This window comes from Conger conger, chromosome 1 (genome assembly GCF_963514075.1).
Source record: "Conger conger chromosome 1, fConCon1.1, whole genome shotgun sequence".
In the NCBI taxonomy this organism is placed as follows: domain Eukaryota; kingdom Metazoa; phylum Chordata; class Actinopteri; order Anguilliformes; family Congridae; genus Conger; species Conger conger.
In genome coordinates this window covers 12725014-12744586 of record NC_083760.1, presented here as the reverse complement: position 1 = coordinate 12744586, position 19573 = coordinate 12725014, and the positions used below count along the sequence as shown (strand labels likewise).

Sequence of the window (19573 nt, the reverse complement as noted above, 5' to 3'; positions counted from 1 at the left end):
GCCGCTCCCCGCCCGGGCGGCGTGCGTCAGGTCCGGCCCCGAGCCGGGACGGGAGACGCCGGGCCGGATCCGGGTCGCGTCTGTCAGGGCCCAAATGGCAGTCCGCCGCTGACCTTTTCCGATGGCGGCACCGGAACGCTGATCCTCGTACGCCCGGGAAAGCGCTCTTTCCCTGACTCCAATCAAAGGCCCCCCCGTCTCCTTCTGGCTTTTTTTTTTTCCTACCCCAGCCACGTCTACGCGGTTCGCCGCGGGAAGGGCGAATCGAACGAGACGTCCCGCCCGGACAACTAAACGTGACGTGCGACGCATCAACGGAACCGACAGGGGCGCGGCGTCCATCGGCGGCGCGGATCACAACGGCAAGGACCGACAGCGGAAATATATTTATCGTCAGACTCAGAGAGCACTCGTAAAACTACTACGGTAACCTGCAGGACTTTAACCTGGATGTCGCGCACAGTGCCTCCCACGATAAGAAGCCCAGTCAACACCTTTCAAAGTACAAATATCAAATCCAGCAAGGATATCAGGGTTTCCACTAGCCAGCAATTAGCACTACTGGTCGTGACTTGTGTTACTGCTTGGTCTAAAATGACACCCTGCGCTATTTAGTGTCATCACAAAATGGAGATATTTTTACGGAACAGAGGGATCTGGGGTCAAAGCGGGGTCAGCCCAACCAACCTTTGGAGTTCCTTGGTCTTCCTCCCCCGTCAGGAGTGATGTCACCACTTCCCAGAATCCCTCCTGCAATCTCCATGTCCTCCTGTGTGGGCCGTGACAGGCTAACCCCTGCGACACCCACCGCTTGCACTCTGCTCCACCCTTCTTGGCCATATCACCTTGTCAATCACACTTTGGCCAAGCATTTCTCCTGGTAGGTTTTCTTTTTTTTTTTTTTTGCTTTTTAAATAAACTTTTAATGGAGGTGCTTCAAAAGCAACAGCACTTAAGATATCAGCTTCCCCCTGGCTCGAGAGAGAGAGAGAGTGCAGCGTAACCCTTACGGTTATTCACCGAATCTTAAAAAAACTAATCTCATCTGACGTTGCCAGTCCACGCTCCTCTCCAGAAACTTAATATTGCAGCTCAGCAATCTGCAGGAGGAGGGAGGCTGAGATTACTTTCCAAACGCACGGGTAATGCCTGCTGCAGACGTTCGGCGATGTTCCCAGACCTTGGTGGGAATGTCCCCCCAGCCGAAAGGATCGCCTGCTACTGAGGAAGCCCCCGCTCCACTGCCCCGTCTCCTCCCGGGCCGGTCCTAGAGGCCTCCAAGAGCAGATTACGGACTTCCCAAGGGCGGAGGCACCTCAGAATGGACTATAAACTTCCAAAAGGCTGGACAGCAGAACTTCGGCCTTGACCTCCGAGGGTACTGCAGCCGCAGTGCCGGAGAGACCAGGAAGTGGTGGTCCATTGGTGGTTGTTGGAGCTTCTCAACGCCACGGACTTGGCTTGAGGTGAAAAGCAGTGAATGCGTGATCACCGGAGAACTACACCATCACTGCCGGGAATCCACCAACACAGCAAATTCACCCAGGTGGAACAGCATACACATTAAAGTTTGTGGAATAATACAATTTTAAGGGTGGAGCACAATCAACAATGGACATAGACTTCATGGTTTACTTTACCTCTCAACAAACACATGGGCACTAAACATATATTAGCAATGAATACCCTTGTAATTTAGAAGTGAAACATGTAGCATTCATACTGTACAACCTAAACATATCTGAGCCTCTTGTACACCTTACAGGAATATTATCACAATGGAGACAAAGGACATAGTGGATATTTGACCCTAATTAGTCCATAACCCAGGACTAAACACCCGTGTCAATAAGACAATTGACTAAGTGTGATATTTCATACCAGACCAGGGCCAGTCTTGGTCTGTGAAAGAGCGGAGTCCCTATGGCATTCTAATTACAAGCCACATCTTACAGTGGGGGCCAAGGGAGGTGTTGTCCACACTCGTTTTAAAATGATCTCAGATTACAAGCAAACGCTGCATTAGGAGTCTCTGCCCCAGAGGCTGAACGCTCCAGCACAGCCTTATTTGGGGAAAAGCTTCGGAAAGGGGTCATTGTTGACAAGAACAATGAGCGTACACGGAGACCGCAAAGGAAAAACAGCAAAAAATAAAGACATCTTTCAAAATAATTTAATAGAAACTTTTTTTTTGATATTTTTTTATTTATACTCGCAATGTGGAAATCACAATGGCACCCGCATCGGAGCGCTCCTTTGAAGTGGTCTTAAAAAAAAAAGAACGATGTATTTGGTGAGCATTGTGTGCAGAAACTAATTTATAGGGTCTGACCCAGGCTCCTCTGTGTGCACCAGCCATCTTGGACAACAATGGCAGGAAGGCTTCAAACCCGAGAGGAACTGAATCTGCTGTTTACCATTTTATTCATCATTACGTTTTCCCCCGTTAAAAAAGCCTTGTTTTTCTGCCCGAGAGGAGCTGTAAAGTGATGTCTAAGCATTCCAGGCCGCTGGAATAGGGCCGTGTTTACTAGGCACTGGGGGACGCTTGTTTTGTACCACTCCGAGAGGGCACGACCGAGGAAATCGCAGCCTACCCTGACCCAGGCCCGACCCCCGCTCCTCACGCCGGGATCGGGCCTAAACGGGAGGGGTCAAAGGTCAGAGGTTTAAAGGTAACAAATCATGCGGCGGTTTACTGGTATTTAAACCTCTCACCCGGCCACGGCCGCCGGCCCGACGGCCAATCGGGCGAGCGTGTCGCCCGCCGGCCGGAAAGCCAACGAGGCCCCGCAGTTAGAGCGGGGACCGCTTTGGGTTAAACCGCACCGCGCACGCGGTACGGTTAAAACCAGGCCGGGGGGAGGGTGCTGTGCTCAGGGCTGGGGGACAGGAAGGAAGGGGGAAAGGGACGGTCCTGATTGGACGATATCAAACCTCGGCCCCCAAGCTGAAGCGCGTCATTTGTACCTTCTGGATAGACAGGGGGAGGGGGTGTGTGTCGGTACATTACCATGGTTGTGTGTGTGTGAGTGTGTGTGTGTGTGTGTGTATGGGCATTTACTTGCATTACTCTGGAATACACATTAATCTAGTGTATTGTAACTGATCTTTCTATCCGCGTACAGTATGGCATGTGTCCATGGAAACGCGATGGTATTTACAGAACAGCAGACAGAAACCGACACTCACCGCTCCTGTTGCTACGAAGTTGATTACCCCATAATCTGCCGGTTGAACCTACAGCCTCAAAACATGATAGCGGTAAGTAGAACTAAAGTGTGCAATACAGTCAATACAGATGACAAAACGAGTTTGGATTTCAATAAACAGAAAAACGACTCTGCAGCGTTTCTCCCGACGCGTGCTAAATAAACATTTTTTCGCGGTGGCGAAGCTTTTTCCCTGCTCTCTCCCATTCCTCTCCCGGAGAAGGACCCCCTATCGCCAGTCCATATACGCCACAGAAAACATCACTCAATTTTACGCTCGCTCCTGTGTTCTGCTTTGGCTGTGTTTCTCCCATTAGGACCAGCTCATAAAGAAGCCCTGGCCGTAAAGCTGGCCTGCAGAGATGTACAGCCTTGGAAGACAAAACTGCCCCCTCAGAACCAGCGGTCCCACACAACCGGAGCATCTGGTTTCCACAAAGACTTATTGTACAGCGCTGCGCTCGACGGTGCCACCAGAAGCGCCGTTAACGGGGGGCCCCGCGCGCGGCCGAAATCCGACCGACGACACGTACGGGGCGAGAGCGCCGTAAACCAGCGCGCCCAAAGCACAAACTCCACCGGCAAGATCGAGAAACACTTTTATTTCAGTCAGTTCATCTTGGTTATGGGCGCATGCAAACAGAATTACAGGAGCTCAAACTTTTAAAACAACGGACGGCAGTCAGCCAAGCTGAAACAAATGTGCATTCTTAAGGCGGTTAAAACATATCTCTAAAAAAAGGGTAGGGATTATCACTCAATTAAAAAAAGCACTTAAAACCGTGTGACACCGTGACACATTCTTCGGGCGAAAAAGACAAGGAAAGACCACCGAGCCTAACTTTTAAAAGCAGCCCTATCAGCACGAGGTGTCTGTCCCCCGCGGAGAGACCGAGGGGGCAGGAAGACGGATGGCCCCCGTCGTTGACGCCTGGGACAGGGGGGGGGGGAGACGGGGGTCGGCGATAAGGAGGGGGACTCGTCTGTCCGCTCCTGGGATGCTCTCCGAGGCCGAGAGCTGAGCCTAAACAGAAACGCAGAGCGCCTTTTCTGAAAAAAAGAAGAGAAGGAGGTAGGAGCCTGACCCTGGCTGACGGGAGTTCAGTGGGAGTTCAGGGCAGATGTTTGCCAGTAGTTTCGCACCACAGGAAAGCGAAATTGCTTCCGGATTCACCTCCTCCCCCCTCCTCAGCCCTGGCCGGTCCCGTGGCATAGGGTTACAACGTCTGAGGGGAAGCGGTCCCCCAACAGGATGCCTCTGTCCCGGTTGCAGTCCAGCTCCTCGATGAAGCCGTGCCAGTAGATGACTAACCCCGGGCCGAACCTGGGAGAGATGGAGAGAGCGAGAGAGAGAAAGAGAGAGAAAGAGAGAGAAGGCCAGATTGAGGAGTTTAGCAGAGGTGTTCCCCCCCTTTGATCACCGGCAGGAAACGTGCCGCTCGTTAAGAAACAAAGCCCGCCGTCGGATAACATCTCCGAAAAACGTGATGCACGACGGCGGGGGGGGCTCACAATGGGCCGTGGTTCTGCGCCCCGTAATCGTAACGCAGAAAGATGGGGTTAGGGCGGAAGCAGACGCCCTCCGTAAGCCCCCGCCCGCCATCTGCGCGGGAGAGGCGGCTGGAACAAGCGCGCGGGGCCGACTGCACTGTTCCAGAGGTGTCCAGCTGTTTAATTCACACGGACACTTAAAGCGCAGCAGAACCTGGGCCCGGGCAGGGGGACCATAAATAACAGCGCCTGGAGAACAGTCAAGTCAATATTAAAATCTCATTTTTCCCCCCCCCCTTCCTTCCCCCCCTCCGTTGGTCACATTGCATATCTCAAACACTGTAAAAAGTAAGAAAGCAATTAAAAGCGGTTTTGCTGGGGTAGCAGAACCCTTTCGCTACCTCTCGGACCCACAATAAATTATCCTCCGAGCTATTTTTTACACCCGGTACCCTTCCTGCTAAACCTGTAGCGTTCGTGTCTTTTGAACTTCAGAAGCCGTATATTAAGCCCTGTCATATTTTTGTACGGCAGCCCACCACCAGAAAAAGAAAAGTTTGAAAATAACATTGTCTAGTCGATGACACACAACCCTCCGACAATAAATAGTGTGCTGAATCCCAACAGACACAAAGCAGGAAGCAGCCCTGCGGACTATACAACCCATCAGGAAGTTCATACCTTCAGGCAAAGTTCATAAAAATGCAATGGCAATCAATCAAAAAATAAAATATTGTACATAAAATATAGGCAATGTACAGTATACACACGTATATTTATATATATATACAGTATATTTGCGCGCGCGCACACACACACACACATATATATATATATATATATATATAAACTATAACCCGGTTAATATATTTGGCCTACCAGCCGCACATTCTGGAGAATATGCAATGAAACGGCTGCTTGACTGGCAGCTTTGTGTGACAAGGCCTCTTTTACCGAGCGCATAAATAACATGCCTCCCCTCTTTTTTAACCTTTCTATCCAGCATAAAAAAACCATTCAGTCCAACTGTAGTCCACCTCTCGCCCCCCCTACCCCCAACGCTACTTTCTTTTTTCTTTTTTTTTTCTTTTTTTACAATCGGTGATTTACGGTTCTGCATCTCTGGGCGAACAGGCCAAAACTAACAGCTCGGAGAAAGCCGACAGATGCAGAGCAAGTTCACCGCAAAGTCACACATAGCTGGAGCGCACAGTGCAGGGCCTCCGCTGCTTTTTTCCGCCCTTCAGAGATTCCCATACTGCGAGCCACTTCTGGACGGATCGCTATTCTTTTTATGGAAATGTTATGGAAACAAAATCTAAACATTTACATAAGATAACTTTGGCGAAGGGTTAAGCCGCTCTTTTATTGAGCGCCGGTATGCGTCCGCGGAGCTCGGGGGGAGCGGGGTAAAAGAAAGAAGGCAACCTTCGGAGAAGGTTAAAACTGTACATCAACAGATAACTCGCTGGTGTACAATATATCATACCCCGGCTCAGGCTGAACCCGGGCCAGGCTCGTCAATGAAAGCCAGGCGCAGATTGAAATATACAAAATTATAAACACTGCGGAGCATCGCCCGCCAAACTTTCCATGTTTTCAATTCCCAGCGTCTGGTGCCGTGGCTCTTCAGCGTCGAGCCGGGCTCCGCGGGGACCTTCGAACGCAACGCTAAGACGATCCCGCTTACAGAAAACGACATCAGGGTCGTTTCATTCTGGGGCCTCGAACAATGCGCGCGCAGATCACCTGGCGAGGGCAAACACGGCTACAAAAGCACTCAGCGGAGACCAAACGAGGGGGGACGGGGGGGGTTGGAGAAAAAAAAAGTCCAAAAAACTTCCACTAAACGTATTCAGGAACAAGTTTGCGGAGGATTATTTAGGGAAATTTGAACTGGGGTAAAACAAAAGAGATATGGATGTTTGCTAGGTGCGTGGCGTGGGATGCCATCGGGCGCGCGGCTGGGAAACACAGCGATTAAAAGTAATGAGTAGTTGCATTTTATTTTAAGCAGGTGCCTGCTGGTTCCGCGGCAGCTTAATGATCCACTCCACTTAAGAACCCGGGCGAATGGAGGCACTGAGAGAGCAGGCTGCCATTAGCCCTGCCTCACCCACACGCAATCACAGCTTAATTCAATTACTAATTACAGCTCTCCGTAGTGTCGTCTCAACCTCCAAATGGTAATTCGACAAAAAAAAGGGAAAACCCCCCCCCCCCCCCCCCAAAAAAAACCCCTCAAAGTTCTTGAAAGAATTGTGTATCACTTATTTTCTCCCGTTTCACAATTTTCAGGACGGCTGGAGTGCTGGTATTGCAGCCCTGTGGCGACACAATTAGCACGCATTCCTGACACTCTAATGTCTGTGGGAGGTAAACATCTGATTGTCTTCAGACACCTGAACTTCTCGCCCTTTTTCTTTTTTTCTGCTTTGACTGAAAATGAAAACAATGTTATTTATTTAGTCTGGTAGTAACCTTTATTTCACCTTTCACCGTTACAACACGGGTCTCATAAAGACACAAAAAAGTTAACAAAATATATACAATTTGATCGAATGTTTTTATTCAACATTTTGTCCCCTTTAAAACGTCCCCCTGCACTCCACAATGTTGAGTGTTAATAAGTCCTAATTTCTTTTTTTACTCACGGGAGCTTGTTTTAAGTAACTCTTCGCTTAACAAGTGAAACTGGCATTGGCAAGTTTTTAAATTAGTGAAACGGTCTCACCTCACCTCACCCAAAAAAAAGTAACTGAAGCATAGATTTAAAATTGTAAATATAGGACTAAAATACTTGTTATGATTTAGACATTATTTGTTTTTTTGCAGTCCTGTAACGGGTAGTGCACTGAGGTCACGCACAGTGCATGCTGCAGCACTGTGGGGCTGTGTCGGACTTTAGCCTGCCGGCTAAAAGCAGCGGCGTGTCGTTGAAGGCTCGTGACAAAGAGCTCAGTGCGCCTGCCCTCTATCAGGACCCAGGAGGAAGTGAGGAGGCGCTGACAGCCATTTTCCTAAGTTTGTGGATGTCTTCTCCGTGCCGCCCCTTGGCTGAAACACAGGTCTGGAAAGCGCCAGGCCCGCTAGGTGACACGGGGAGTGTGAGGGTCAGGGGGTGACACGGGGAGTGTGGGGGGCTGGAGAAGGTGTGTGTGTGTGAGGTGTTGGAGAGGGTATGGGGGGGGGGGGTGACACGGAGTGAGAGGGGTGGAAAGTGTGGGGGACACAGGGAGTGTGAGGTGTTGGAGAGGGTGTGTGTGTGGGGGGGTGACACAGGGAGTGAGAGGGGTGGAGAGGGTATGGGGGGCGGTGACACGGGGAGTGAGAGGGGTGGAGAGTGTGGGGGACACGGGGAGTGAAAGGGGTGGAGAGTGTGGGGGACACGGGGAGTGAGAGGGGTGGAGAGTGTGGGGGGGACACGGGGAGTGAGAGGGGTGGAGAGTGTGGGGGGGACACGGGGAGTGAGAGGGGTGGAGAGTGTGGGGGAGTGACACAGGGAGTGAGAGGGGTGGAGAGTGTGGGGGAGTGACACAGGGAGTGAGAGGGGTGGAGTGTGGGGGACACGGGGAGTGAGAGGGGTGGAGAGTGTGGGGAAGTGACACAGGGAGTGTGAGGGGTGGAGAGTGTGGGGGACACGAGGAGTGAGAGGGGTGGAGAGTGTGGGGGGAGTGACACGGGGAGTGAGAGGGGTGGAGAGTGAGGGGGACACGGGGAGTGAGAGGGGTGGAGAGTGTGGGGGACATGGGGAGTGAGAGGGGTGGAGAGTGTGGGGGACACGGGGAGTGAGAGGGGTGGAGAGTGTGGGGGGCACGGGGAGTGAGAGGGGTGGAGAGTGTGGGGGGAGTGACACGGGGAGTGAGAGGGGTGGAGAGTGTGGGGGGGACACGGGGAGTGAGAGGGGTGGAGAGTGTGGGGGGGACAGGGAGTGTGAGGTGTTGGAGAGGGTGTGTGTGGGGGGTGCGACACAGGGAGTGAGAGGGGTGGAGAGTGTGGGGGGAGTGACACAGGGAGTGAGAGGGGTGGAGAGTGTGGGGGACATGGGGGGTGAGAGGGGTGGAGAGTGTGGGGGGGACACGGGGAGTGAGAGGGGTGGAGAGTGTGGGGGGGTGACACGGGGAGTGAGAGGGGTGGAGAGTGTGGGGGACACAGGGAGTGAGAGGGGTGGAGAGTGTGGGGGAGTGACACGGGGAGTGAAAGGGGTGGAGAGTGTGGGGGACACGGGGAGTGAGAGGGGTGGAGAGTGAGGGGGACACGGGGAGTGAGAGGGGTGGAGAGTGAGGGGGACATGGGGAGTGAGAGGGGTGGAGAGTGAGGGGGACATGGGGAGTGAGAGGGGTGGAGAGTGTGGGGGACACGGGGAGTGAGAGGGGTGGAGAGTGAGGGGGACACGGGGAGTGAGAGGGGTGGAGAGTGATGGGGACATGGGGAGTGAGAGGGGTGGAGAGTGTGGGGGACACCGGGAGTGAGAGGGGTGGAGAGTGTGGGGGGCATGGGGAGTGAGAGGGGTGGAGAGTCTGGGGGACACGGGGAGTGAGAGGGGTGGAGAGTGAGGGGGACACGGGGAGTGAGAGGGGTGGAGAGTGTGGGGGACACGGGGAGTGAGAGGGGTGGAGAGTGTGGGGGGGACACGGGGAGTGAGAGGGGTGGAGAGTGTGGGGGGAGTGACACGGGGAGTGAGAGGGGTGGAGAGTGAGGGGGACATGGGGAGTGAGAGGGGTGGAGAGTGTGGGGGACACGGGGAGTGAGAGGGGTGGAGAGTGTGGGGGACACGGGGAGTGAGAGGGGTGGAGAGTGAGGGGGACATGGGGAGTGAGAGGGGTGGAGAGTGTGGGGGACACGGGGAGTGAGAGGGGTGGAGAGTGTGGGGGACACGGGGAGTGAGAGGGGTGGAGAGTGTGTGGGGAGACACGGGGAGTGAGAGGGGTGGAGAGTGTGGGGGGAGTGACACGGGGAGTGAGAGGGGTGGAGAGTGTGGGGGAGTGACACAGGGAGTGAGAGGGGTGGAGAGTGTGGGGGAGTGACACGGGGAGTGAGAGGGGTGGAGAGTGTGGGGGACACGGGGAGTGAGAGGGGTGGAGAGTGTGGGGGACACGGGGAGTGAGAGGGGTGGAGAGTGTGGGGGTGTGGGCGCAGCCCCTCTGCCACAGTGTCTGGTCAGCTGGAGCTCCCAGCTGGAGATTAATGGGGGTTTATTTATAGGGCTCGGGCCGCAGGGGCCGGGCAAGCCCATATCTGCACAAGACCCTCCGAGCAACCGGCCTGTTTTACAGGCTCCCTTCCCTCTGCCCGGCCGGGGGACTGTCCGCGCCCCTCACAAGCACAAAGCACTCCCCCAACAGGCAGGCCGTCCACAGGATGACTGCCCGGGAAGGGAGGCGGCAGCGTTTCAGCCAGGCGAAACACAGCTCGTGTGAGCAAAGCTAACGTCCAGCCAGGGAGGGAGGGAGGGAGAGAGGGAGGGAGGGAGGGAGGGAGGGAGGGAGGGAGAGAGAGAGAGAGAGAGAGAGAGACATGGAGAGAGAGAGGGAGGGAGAGAGAGAGAGGGAGAGGGAGAGAGGGAGATGGAGAGAGAGGGAGGGAGAGAGAGAGAGAGAGCCAGTTATTAAAGTCACAGTCACTAAGAATAGCTCCTCACTAGTGTTTTTATTGCTGTGGAAACGTTCAATTTCGCTACAGGTATGCAAAGTGCAAATACATGGAAGGAACTGTCAACGACCTGCCCACCAAACCAAAGCCCAAACTTACACCAGCGCTATAATTACAGTGGAGGGACGGCCGTAAAGAATACGCCGTCTTCCGTCGTGCGTAATTCCCCTCGACGTTTTTATGTTCTTTTCTGTCGATGAGATTTTAAAATAGGACGTGACGCACGTTCACCTTCCTCCTCCTCCTCCTCCTCCGCCCTTCGCCGGGTGGGAGAGGGGGCAAAATTTACAACCAGCGACAAGGAACGTCAATACGGCTTGTAAGATTAAGGGGGGATTAAGGTGTTTTATCTGGAACCTGGGGAACCTCTGGCGACCCAGGGGAGGGGACCTGCCCACGGTCGAGTGACCGTGCATCTCATTCCGGAAAGGTCCGGGGCGTCCGCCGGGCCAGACAGAACCAGCAGGACGCGGTCGCAGTGGTCACCCCTCCGGTTTCTGCATATCGATAACCTCTTTAACGCACCGGGTAAAGACCTTTATCTTATCCAACACCCCGCTATAATTGCGCAAACTGTTAAACCTTATTATCCCCTCGGTCTCATATTTATCTCTATATGGCTATTGGCAGGATGACATCCCATAAACACCTGCCCAGCCAGTGATAATAACTGAGGAAGTAGCGCTTCCAGATTTAGCCACTTAATTTATTCCGAAGACGAGCTATTGGGGAGGGGACGACTTCGCTTGAAGATGACAAGTCGGCAGCGAGACACCTCGCTAGGCGACACACATCTTTCACAGCGAGACTAACAGGGGAGCTTCGCCCAATTTCAATAGTTTCCGCGTTGTTTATTATGCGTCTAATAATAACAATCGGTTTGGAGTAAGCACCGCGGCTGAATGCAAAATGCGAAAAAAAGGAGAACAATGCTGGCAGATAAAAACGTTAATGTTTCATACGTCTGCTGTGACAGGGTGCCTAATGCAAGGCTAAAGCAGAAAATTCAGGGCACACAGCACAGCTTTTACCACGGCTTTAGAAACACGGCCTGAACGCCATCTGAAAAATACTATCCCGTGTCCATTTATTTTGTATTTTTTTAGCAGACGACACGATAGAGGAAAGAAATGATTGAGGGTCACATTTCCCATAGCTGAAAGCCTTTTAAGTGCAACGCACAGCACCTGCACTGGTTGCCATGCTCCACAAAAGCAGCATAAAACAAACCATTATGTAGCTGGAGACATTTCCACTGGGGTATTTCCATATACATTTCTGTCCCAAGTTACTTAGTAATACGCAATGGCTTTTTACCGCATCGTACGACATGGCATGCCCTGTGGCATTTGGAAAGTAGATCTATCGTCGTGTTATAGATTGTTTTTCAAACTCTCCCTCTTGTACGCTTCTTAAAAGATGGATGTCCTCAGCTGGCCAACATAGCCTGATGAAGACTTGTTGGAGGTCAACGCATGTACCGTACAAGATGTTCAGGTAGACACAACCATACATCATGTCTGCTCTCCTCAGTGCAGAATGGGGAATGAAGACCATTGCCAAAAAAAATATTTTTGTACGTTACATTTGTGTAATGTTTGCATATGTTTTTTTTGTACAGCATGGTAACTGGTACAGGTGCTCAACACCGAAGGCTTGTTGGAGGTCACGGCCCGTGCAAGAGGTTCAGGTAGACACAACCACACATCACTCGAAGACAGTAGTGGTATTAACTTTCCCAAACATTGTCGATCCGTCGGCCGCTTACAGTGTATTTCTGCACCGTCGGGCCCATTGTTTAACAAAACAGCCTGTTGGGGCTGCGGTGTAGCTGCCGTATTGTGTGTCTGAAGCCCGAGTCCGGCTCCGTCTCTCCCTCAGAAGTCCGGACTCCCGTCCCTCCCCTCCGCTCAGATCTGGGGCTTCACGGTCCGACCGGCTCTGACACGCGCGCCTCTCCTTTGGCTACGGCGGAAACCCAACAGCTGGGCGTCTGGCCCGCCGGTCTGCTCCTCACCGTGGAACAAGGGCGTGGGAAACCGCGTCGCCGGCCGCCATGTTTTCGTACGGCCCGTTACCGGAGTCCCGTGTTTTCCACCGGTCCACATGGCCGCCGTCTGGTCGACCAGCCCCGCCCTACCCCCAGCCCCCTCCCCGACGGTTACCCACAAGCCCCTTCTCCGAGAAAAGGCTGTCTTTGGGAGCAGGAAGCGGTGTCGCGGAGTTCATCGAATCTTTAAGAGCAGGCTGTTCTCCATCAGCCAAATGGGCCTCTCCATCACCCGAATGGACAAACCCCGGTACTCGTGCGGTTCTGACTGCAAATTCATTACCAGACCGTACTTTTAGATTAGACTTTATTACAGATAGAGCGTCCTTTCCATTCATTATGTTCTCTTTTTGCTAAGCCTTTAGTAGCACTTAGCCTTTAGAGTGCACGGCTGAAATCTGTTACAGAGCATAACTATTACGGTTTTAACACAGGTGCCGCATTATGTCTGAAAACCAAACCGTTCATTTAGAGGTTGAATATTAACATAAGTGCAACACAAAGGTAAGGTAAGGACGGATAAAATGTGTAGAAAATTAAAACAAGTTCAGTTCCATTTTATTCGGTCCTGCATTTTAGCACTACCAGTAATACAATTCATACTATTATAATAACTATACATATTTCTGTGCATCTATAGAAATACCCCCAGTGAGATTAAAGAAAGAAAGCATAGTGCAGTGGTCGGAAGCACTACAGCATAATTGGTGTACATTTGATTGCCCAGTGGGACACTGATGTGAGGCACTTAACTTCAATTTAATATTTAATATAGTTAATATTCCGCTAAATAACAGCAAATGCAAGTTAAGCCAGTGCGCATCTGGGAAAAGAATCAAATAAACACATTTTCACAAAGGCAACGTTCTAGCGTCGCTCCAGACCAGCTTTGTTAGCGCGGAGACGCACAGTAGCTCTTTGGCTAATTTGGAAATGGGCTTCAAACCTGCGCCTCTCCCTCTCTCCCTCTCAGCCCCAATCATGGAAATAAGCTGCCGCTGGTGACAGGGGGGGCCGGGGAGAGGTCCAGACAGGCAGGACGACGGTGTCAAGGGGATACAAGGTCCTTTAACATGTTATTGTGATCCCCCAGCAGCTTTGCCAATAATTACCCGCTCTCAGGGGGCAGAACCCAATCCCTGCAAACTGCCTACAATTTCTCTTTTGCTCTACCTTGGCGGAACCTAGCCTTAATCCTGTCTTTAGCTCTCGCCGCTAATATGTTTTCAATTTGTGACAAGTCCTCTTCAGCCCACGGCTGTAATCAACAACAGTTTTGACTGTAACGCAATACAGGCCGAGGCGGGCGTGGCGGGCCCAGGCCCAGCCAGGCTCACGTGCAGGGGGGGAGGTTTCACGCAGGTCAGGCGCATGATTCAGGATATAAACAGCCATGTGGTACTGCTTCTCCCTTTGAACCCACCTGAGACTGCATGGCAGGGGGACCTTTACAGTAAAAGGACTCGCGGTCAAAAGGACAACCGCTTTTAGTCGCTGCTTTTATGCGTTTTCCTCCTGCGTTTTAGGTCGGTAACATTTAAAGGGACGGTGGTGGGGAAAAAAAAAAATACAATTAAGCAAAATATAAGAAAAATAGCTGCGGAAAAACAGCACAAAAATCGGAATAAGCACTTATACCCACAGACATATAAATCGTCGCTGCAAACAAGACAGTTTAAGCATTTGTTGTTTGGAAGTACAAGTTCATAAAGAAGCAGAGAGCCCAAAATTAGCGCTGAGCTCCACTCCCTCTGAGGGGTAGCCCTGGCTCTCCTCCAAGTCACTACCTTTGGAAGTGCATAGTCGCGTTACATGCACTAAATCAACATGTCAACACCATGTGATCTCTGCTTTTCCCTTGAACCATATTGCTTACAGCTACTCAGCATATTTAATACATTAACTGCCCCCGTGCTAAACAAGCGAACGGGAACGCTCTCTCGCTTTACGCTCGAATCCTACAAGGACGATTATTTCGGACAGGCATCAATCTAGCGAGCTCTGGGAAAGAGAAAGAAACGGAGACGTGGCGTCGTCGCGCGGTCAGGTATCCGAGGACGCGACGTGGCACCCGGCCGGTACCCACGGGCGAAACGCTCCGGTAAAGGAGTTTATCGCACGTCTCGGGAGCTGAAGTGGCAGGGAACAAAATGGTCGTCCCCCAGAAAGCCGGCTGCTTACGCTGCAATCTGTTTACATTCCGCGAGGTAATTTTAGCCGGAGGGGTAAAGGGACACCAGCCCCTGCCTCGCCGGTTCCTTTCAGGAGTCCAACGGATCCATATCTGAACCAGGACCGAGAGGTGGCTCCGAGTGATCTTTAACAGAGCTGACAGACACTCTGGGTTAAATAGCTTAGTCATATACGACTATCTGATCTAAAACCTCAGATAAATGACAATCTTTATGCTTTCATATAAATACAAGCTGTATACAATATGTAGCACTTGGAATTTTTATTTATTTACAAAAACTATTATGAGAAATAACAAAAAATGAACATGGAATAAATCTTTTTGATACTGAACTTTGAAAATACAACACTTTTACATAGTGTTTGATCCAGAACAAAATGGCTGTTGTGCTGCAGCTACTTAATTTTTTAGATACATTCTGAGATAAAAACGTTACGCAAATTGTTACGCAATTCATAAATTATGATATTAATAATAATAAGACTCTTTTTTTATTTTTAAAATCACACTCTGCCCCGAAACACATTTCTCTTCGGTAGGACACTACTCCAGACCTGTGCTGTAAGTTGCTTGGTCTGCGAAATAAAGGATAATAACAGAACAATAACAAACCCAACACTGCTCCAATTAAAGCACCATTACGTCACCTGCCTACCTCTCTCCTGGGCTGGGTCTGTCACATGACAGGGCGAGAGAGGGAGAGGGAGCGAGAGCGCGAGAGAGAGAGACCCCTTCCAGGGCTCAGAAGCACGCTGGACACAGTCTCCTCCTCTCCAGAAAAACAAACCCGTCCTAGTAACTAATCAATACCAGGTGAACCAAAAAAAACCAAAAAAAAAAACCCAAAAGCGAGCCTGCGCGACCTCCCAAAACGAATATGGAGAGCAGCTGGGTGACAACGCCCGGGGATATTTAAACAACCGCACTCTGATAGCGATCAGCTGCCTTGGACACGGCTAGTGTTTTCTCCCATGATCTTGGTGCAAATCAAATTTCATTGTAGTTTTAAAAAATTTGCTAAGCAAACACGACAGCCTCCTCCAGCTATAGGGGGCCAATCGCAGAGGGACTGGGGGGGGGTGGGGGGAGGTGGGATTGGTCCTTTGGTCTCCCAAACCCGTGTCGCTTCAAAGACGGGGGGCAGGATTTGGGAAAGTGGACCGGCAAAACTAATTAGCCGGCGGATCAGGCTGGAACTTAAATACTGCGAAACATCTAATAAAAGAATCAGTGAGTGACACGCGGGGTCAGGGCGACGGCAAACAGTGGTCCTGCAGCAATCTGGTATTGATTTTCACTTGTTTGGGACGGAGGGGAGGGGGCTCTTTATGAGTTGTCAACCTGACAATTTAACCCCTTTTCACAAAACAAACAGAGGGATCTCCGGGGCTGACAGTGTTGATCTGTCGCTGGGGCTGACACCGCGCGCCTCCCTGACAATGCGCTGGAGTGGAGAGGGGCCCATTGAGATGCAGCAGCCAGCAGCGTTAAGTGCATTCCCCAGAAGGCATGCGCCGGGGTCCCTGACGGGGCCCGGGTCCTGCAGTAGAGCGCCTGCATGTCGCAAGCAGCGGCAGAGGAGCCCTCCTCACACACGCCACACACGCAAACAAACACACAGAGATACACATACACACACACACACACACACACACATGCCACACACGCAAACAAACACAGTGATACACATATACACACAAACATATACACACACACACGCAAACAAACACACAGACATACACATATACACACACACACGCCACACACACACACAAACACACACACACGAACAAACAAACACACATACGCCACACATACACACACACACACAAACACACACACACACGCCACACACACACATACACACACAGACAGACACACAGACATACACATATACACACACACACTGATATACAGACACACACACACACACTGATATACAGACACACACACACACACAGACACATACACACAAACACATGCATGCACGCAAACAAACACACACACGCCACACAAACAAACACAAACACACAGACATATACACACACACACACACACACATATTCATATACACACACACACACACACACACACACACACACACACACACACCTTCTGTCTGCAGCTGTTGTGCTCTGCCTGGCTGGAATGGGCCAGGGGAGCATGTAGAATGCAGGTAATGGGGACGGAGCGTTCCTCTGGATGTCCTCATAAATACACAAAAACCGGACAGGGAAACACACACTCACGCAAGCACACCCATGGCTTCGATTTAATAAACGACTGTCAGGTTACATTTAACATTTAAAACAGTATATTGCCTAACAGTACGCATATTGCCCTAAATTGTTTGACTTTAAATAAAGAGTTCTGGTATCTGGTCTGTTTGTTATTTGTATGTTAACATTAGCCTGCCGAGGGGCAGCAGATGGAAATTAGCGATCTGGCTAAATCTGGCACATTTACATCACAGAACAGTCATGTTGATCAATGTCCTTGTCCCCTCAAATAAATGAAAAATAAATAATAAAAAAAACGTTAATTAAATAAAATCTTCAAGCCCGCTCCAAAAAGGAAATTCTACAACGGCGCCGTTTGAGTGTGTTACGCTGTCGTAAATGAGAAGGGGAGAGACATTGTGCAAATCCAGCACAACAGGTCATCCGAGTCAACGCCCGCACCCTCGTCCCAGACAGGCTCCTCGGGCCGGGGGCGGCGAGAGACGCCGTGGAACCCCGGGGCCCCTCCACCAGCGCGGGGCGGCCATTACGGCTCCGGGCGGCCATTACGGCTCCGCGCCGCCGCCGCGGACACGCGAGCGCTCCCCGGGCCCCGCCATCGCTCACGCCGCCGCGTCAAAAAACAAGCCCCCCAGCCCCGGAGCCCTTCCTCTGATGGTCCTAAACACTCGACAAAGCACAGGCCCTTAGACGCGTCCCCCCAGACCGCCTCGCCTCTCCGTCAGCGTGCCGAGGGGGACTCCATTAGTCCGCCCCGGCCCCGCCACCCCCACCGGCAGGCATTTAGCCAGCCCTCTGTGTTGTGAAGGCTGTCCATGTCAAATTAGCCCAAGCCCCCATTGTCCTTATTACAGCCCGGGAAGCCGCATCATGGGTAATGCTACGGGGTCCCTCACTTGTCACTAGTTGTCAGACAGACGGAGAGTGTGGTTACATATAGCTGACAGGTAATCTTAATGTCTTCAATTATCCCAATTAGTCTTGTCATAAACAATTCGATAAGCGTGCGGCCAACACAAACAGATAAACACACACGCCCAGGTCTGGGGGTATTAATGAGAAGCGTAATGGGTAAATCAGTGATATAATGCCGGGCTTCTTTTGTTCCGGCGGGCTTGCGCAGCTGTGGGTTGGCAGCCAGTACCTGGTCAGCTCAAATTGTACCATCTCCTTTCATTAGCGCATCGCTGGTGAGAATCTGAAAGGCCATGACAAAATTCATTTAAAAGGAGAGGGAGCAGATTGCCTGAAGCAGGTGTTATAAAGGAGATAAAACAAAAGTCCCCCCCCCACCACCACCACCACAACGCTTTCTTTTTTTATCATTTCCCCAGCTCCTCACAATAGCAAACGGGATTAATACGAAAAGTATTCAGAGCGCATTCTCTTAGAGATAAATGAGTAATGACAAGTAGGGTGCCTTTAAACTGCAATCAAAGCAACAGAGAAATCCACCCATTGCAAACAGCAAGAGTGCAAAGTGTTTACAAGGCGATGGTGAAATCTAAATATTGTCTTAGTATGACTAAATGGACCACCACCTTTTCTGTGGGGATTCTGTGATAGCTCGCAGTGTTTGGTTTGGTTCCCGTTCTATATAGCTTATCAGGACACAATGTCAACATCCACTATATCTTTCAAGGTTTTCTTTCCTTTTTTTTGATGTTTTCTTTCTCGCTCCCTTATTTACATGCTCACCCTGTCTGGTCTTTTATTTTAGAGCACAGTTTTATACGGAAAAACAACCACATAAATAAATAAAATTAACTTCCACAACATCATGCAAGTTTAAAAACATAAAACAGCAGTTCAGCCGCCCCCCCCAAGGGAAGATTTCATCACTTGCAGTCTACGTCCAAACTTTTACCGTCGTAATTAAAATCAGAGCCCGAAAAACGCTTTGGCCTCCAACTCCGCGTAAATAAAAAATGCATTAAAATGACGACGTTCCTCGAATGATCAAGGCGGTTTCTAAAATGAGCGGAACAACGGCGAGACTCTAGTCTGGCCACCCGGCTACCTCCCGGCGCGGACGTGGAATGTTTTCAGCGTTCGGAACGGACGGCCGGGAACGGCAGGTCTGCGGGAGCAGCATTCCCGCAACTTGGAAAACCTGTCAAAGCGTTCGTTAGAGATCTATGGCGGACCTCTGTCTCCGCTCGTGAACCCAGCCAGTGACGGCTGAGGAAGGGAGAGGGGGGGGGGGGGGGGGGGGAAGGAAAAAGGAAAGAAAGAAAGGAGGAAAGAAAGAAAGAGAAGAGCCGTCACAGGGAAGTTGTAATAGGAAATTGCTCTTGGCAACTATTTGTTCAAGCAGCAGAATTATTTTTTGTGCCAACACAGTGAGCCCCATTGGAAACAGAGCAGGTCTCCCTAATGAGTAATCTATTTCAGTGCAGTCTTGTCTGGGCATGACAGTTTACTGAGAGGCTGGAGGAACTGGTAATTACCGGTGTTACGGGGCAATTAATGCATATTACACTGCACCACTCATGGTGGCGACTGTCAGTTCCCCAATAAAAATGAGTACTCTTCAGCTGCAGGGTGACATTAATTGGGCCTTTAATGACTATGCAGAGGAGACCAAGCCAAATAGGAACAAAACAGAGACTCCGTCTGACTTCAGGAGCGGGAAAATTGTACTAAAATGAGATTAATTGCTGTTTAGAAAAAAAGACGAGGGGAAGAATGGAAAAAAGGATGAAATTATAGGGTTTGGAGTGCAAGGGCTGCT

The 19573-nt window shown here is 51.0% G+C and overlaps 1 protein-coding gene and 1 long non-coding RNA gene across 8 annotated transcripts in view; one reads left to right on the top strand and one right to left on the bottom strand.

The window, feature by feature from the left end:
• Positions 1-3799: 3799 nt before the first annotated feature.
• Positions 3800-19573, bottom strand: part of cdin1 (CDAN1 interacting nuclease 1) — a 66894-nt gene continuing 51120 nt past the window's right edge. For 5 of the 7 annotated variants that reach the window (XM_061218374.1, XM_061218344.1, XM_061218381.1 and 2 more), the window contains one exon: positions 3800-4536. In XM_061218374.1, the coding sequence (XP_061074358.1) occupies positions 4401-4536 (136 nt within the window). In that variant the 3' untranslated portion in view covers positions 3800-4400. The remainder of the gene's footprint in view (positions 4537-19573) is intronic. The other 2 variants (XM_061218364.1, XM_061218353.1) reach the window with 2 other exon arrangements.
• On the top strand, positions 10632-13418 carry LOC133108718 (uncharacterized). Its single transcript, XR_009704693.1, has 3 exons — positions 10632-10883; positions 11775-11852; positions 11977-13418. It is a non-coding gene; the product is annotated as an uncharacterized LOC133108718 (long non-coding RNA).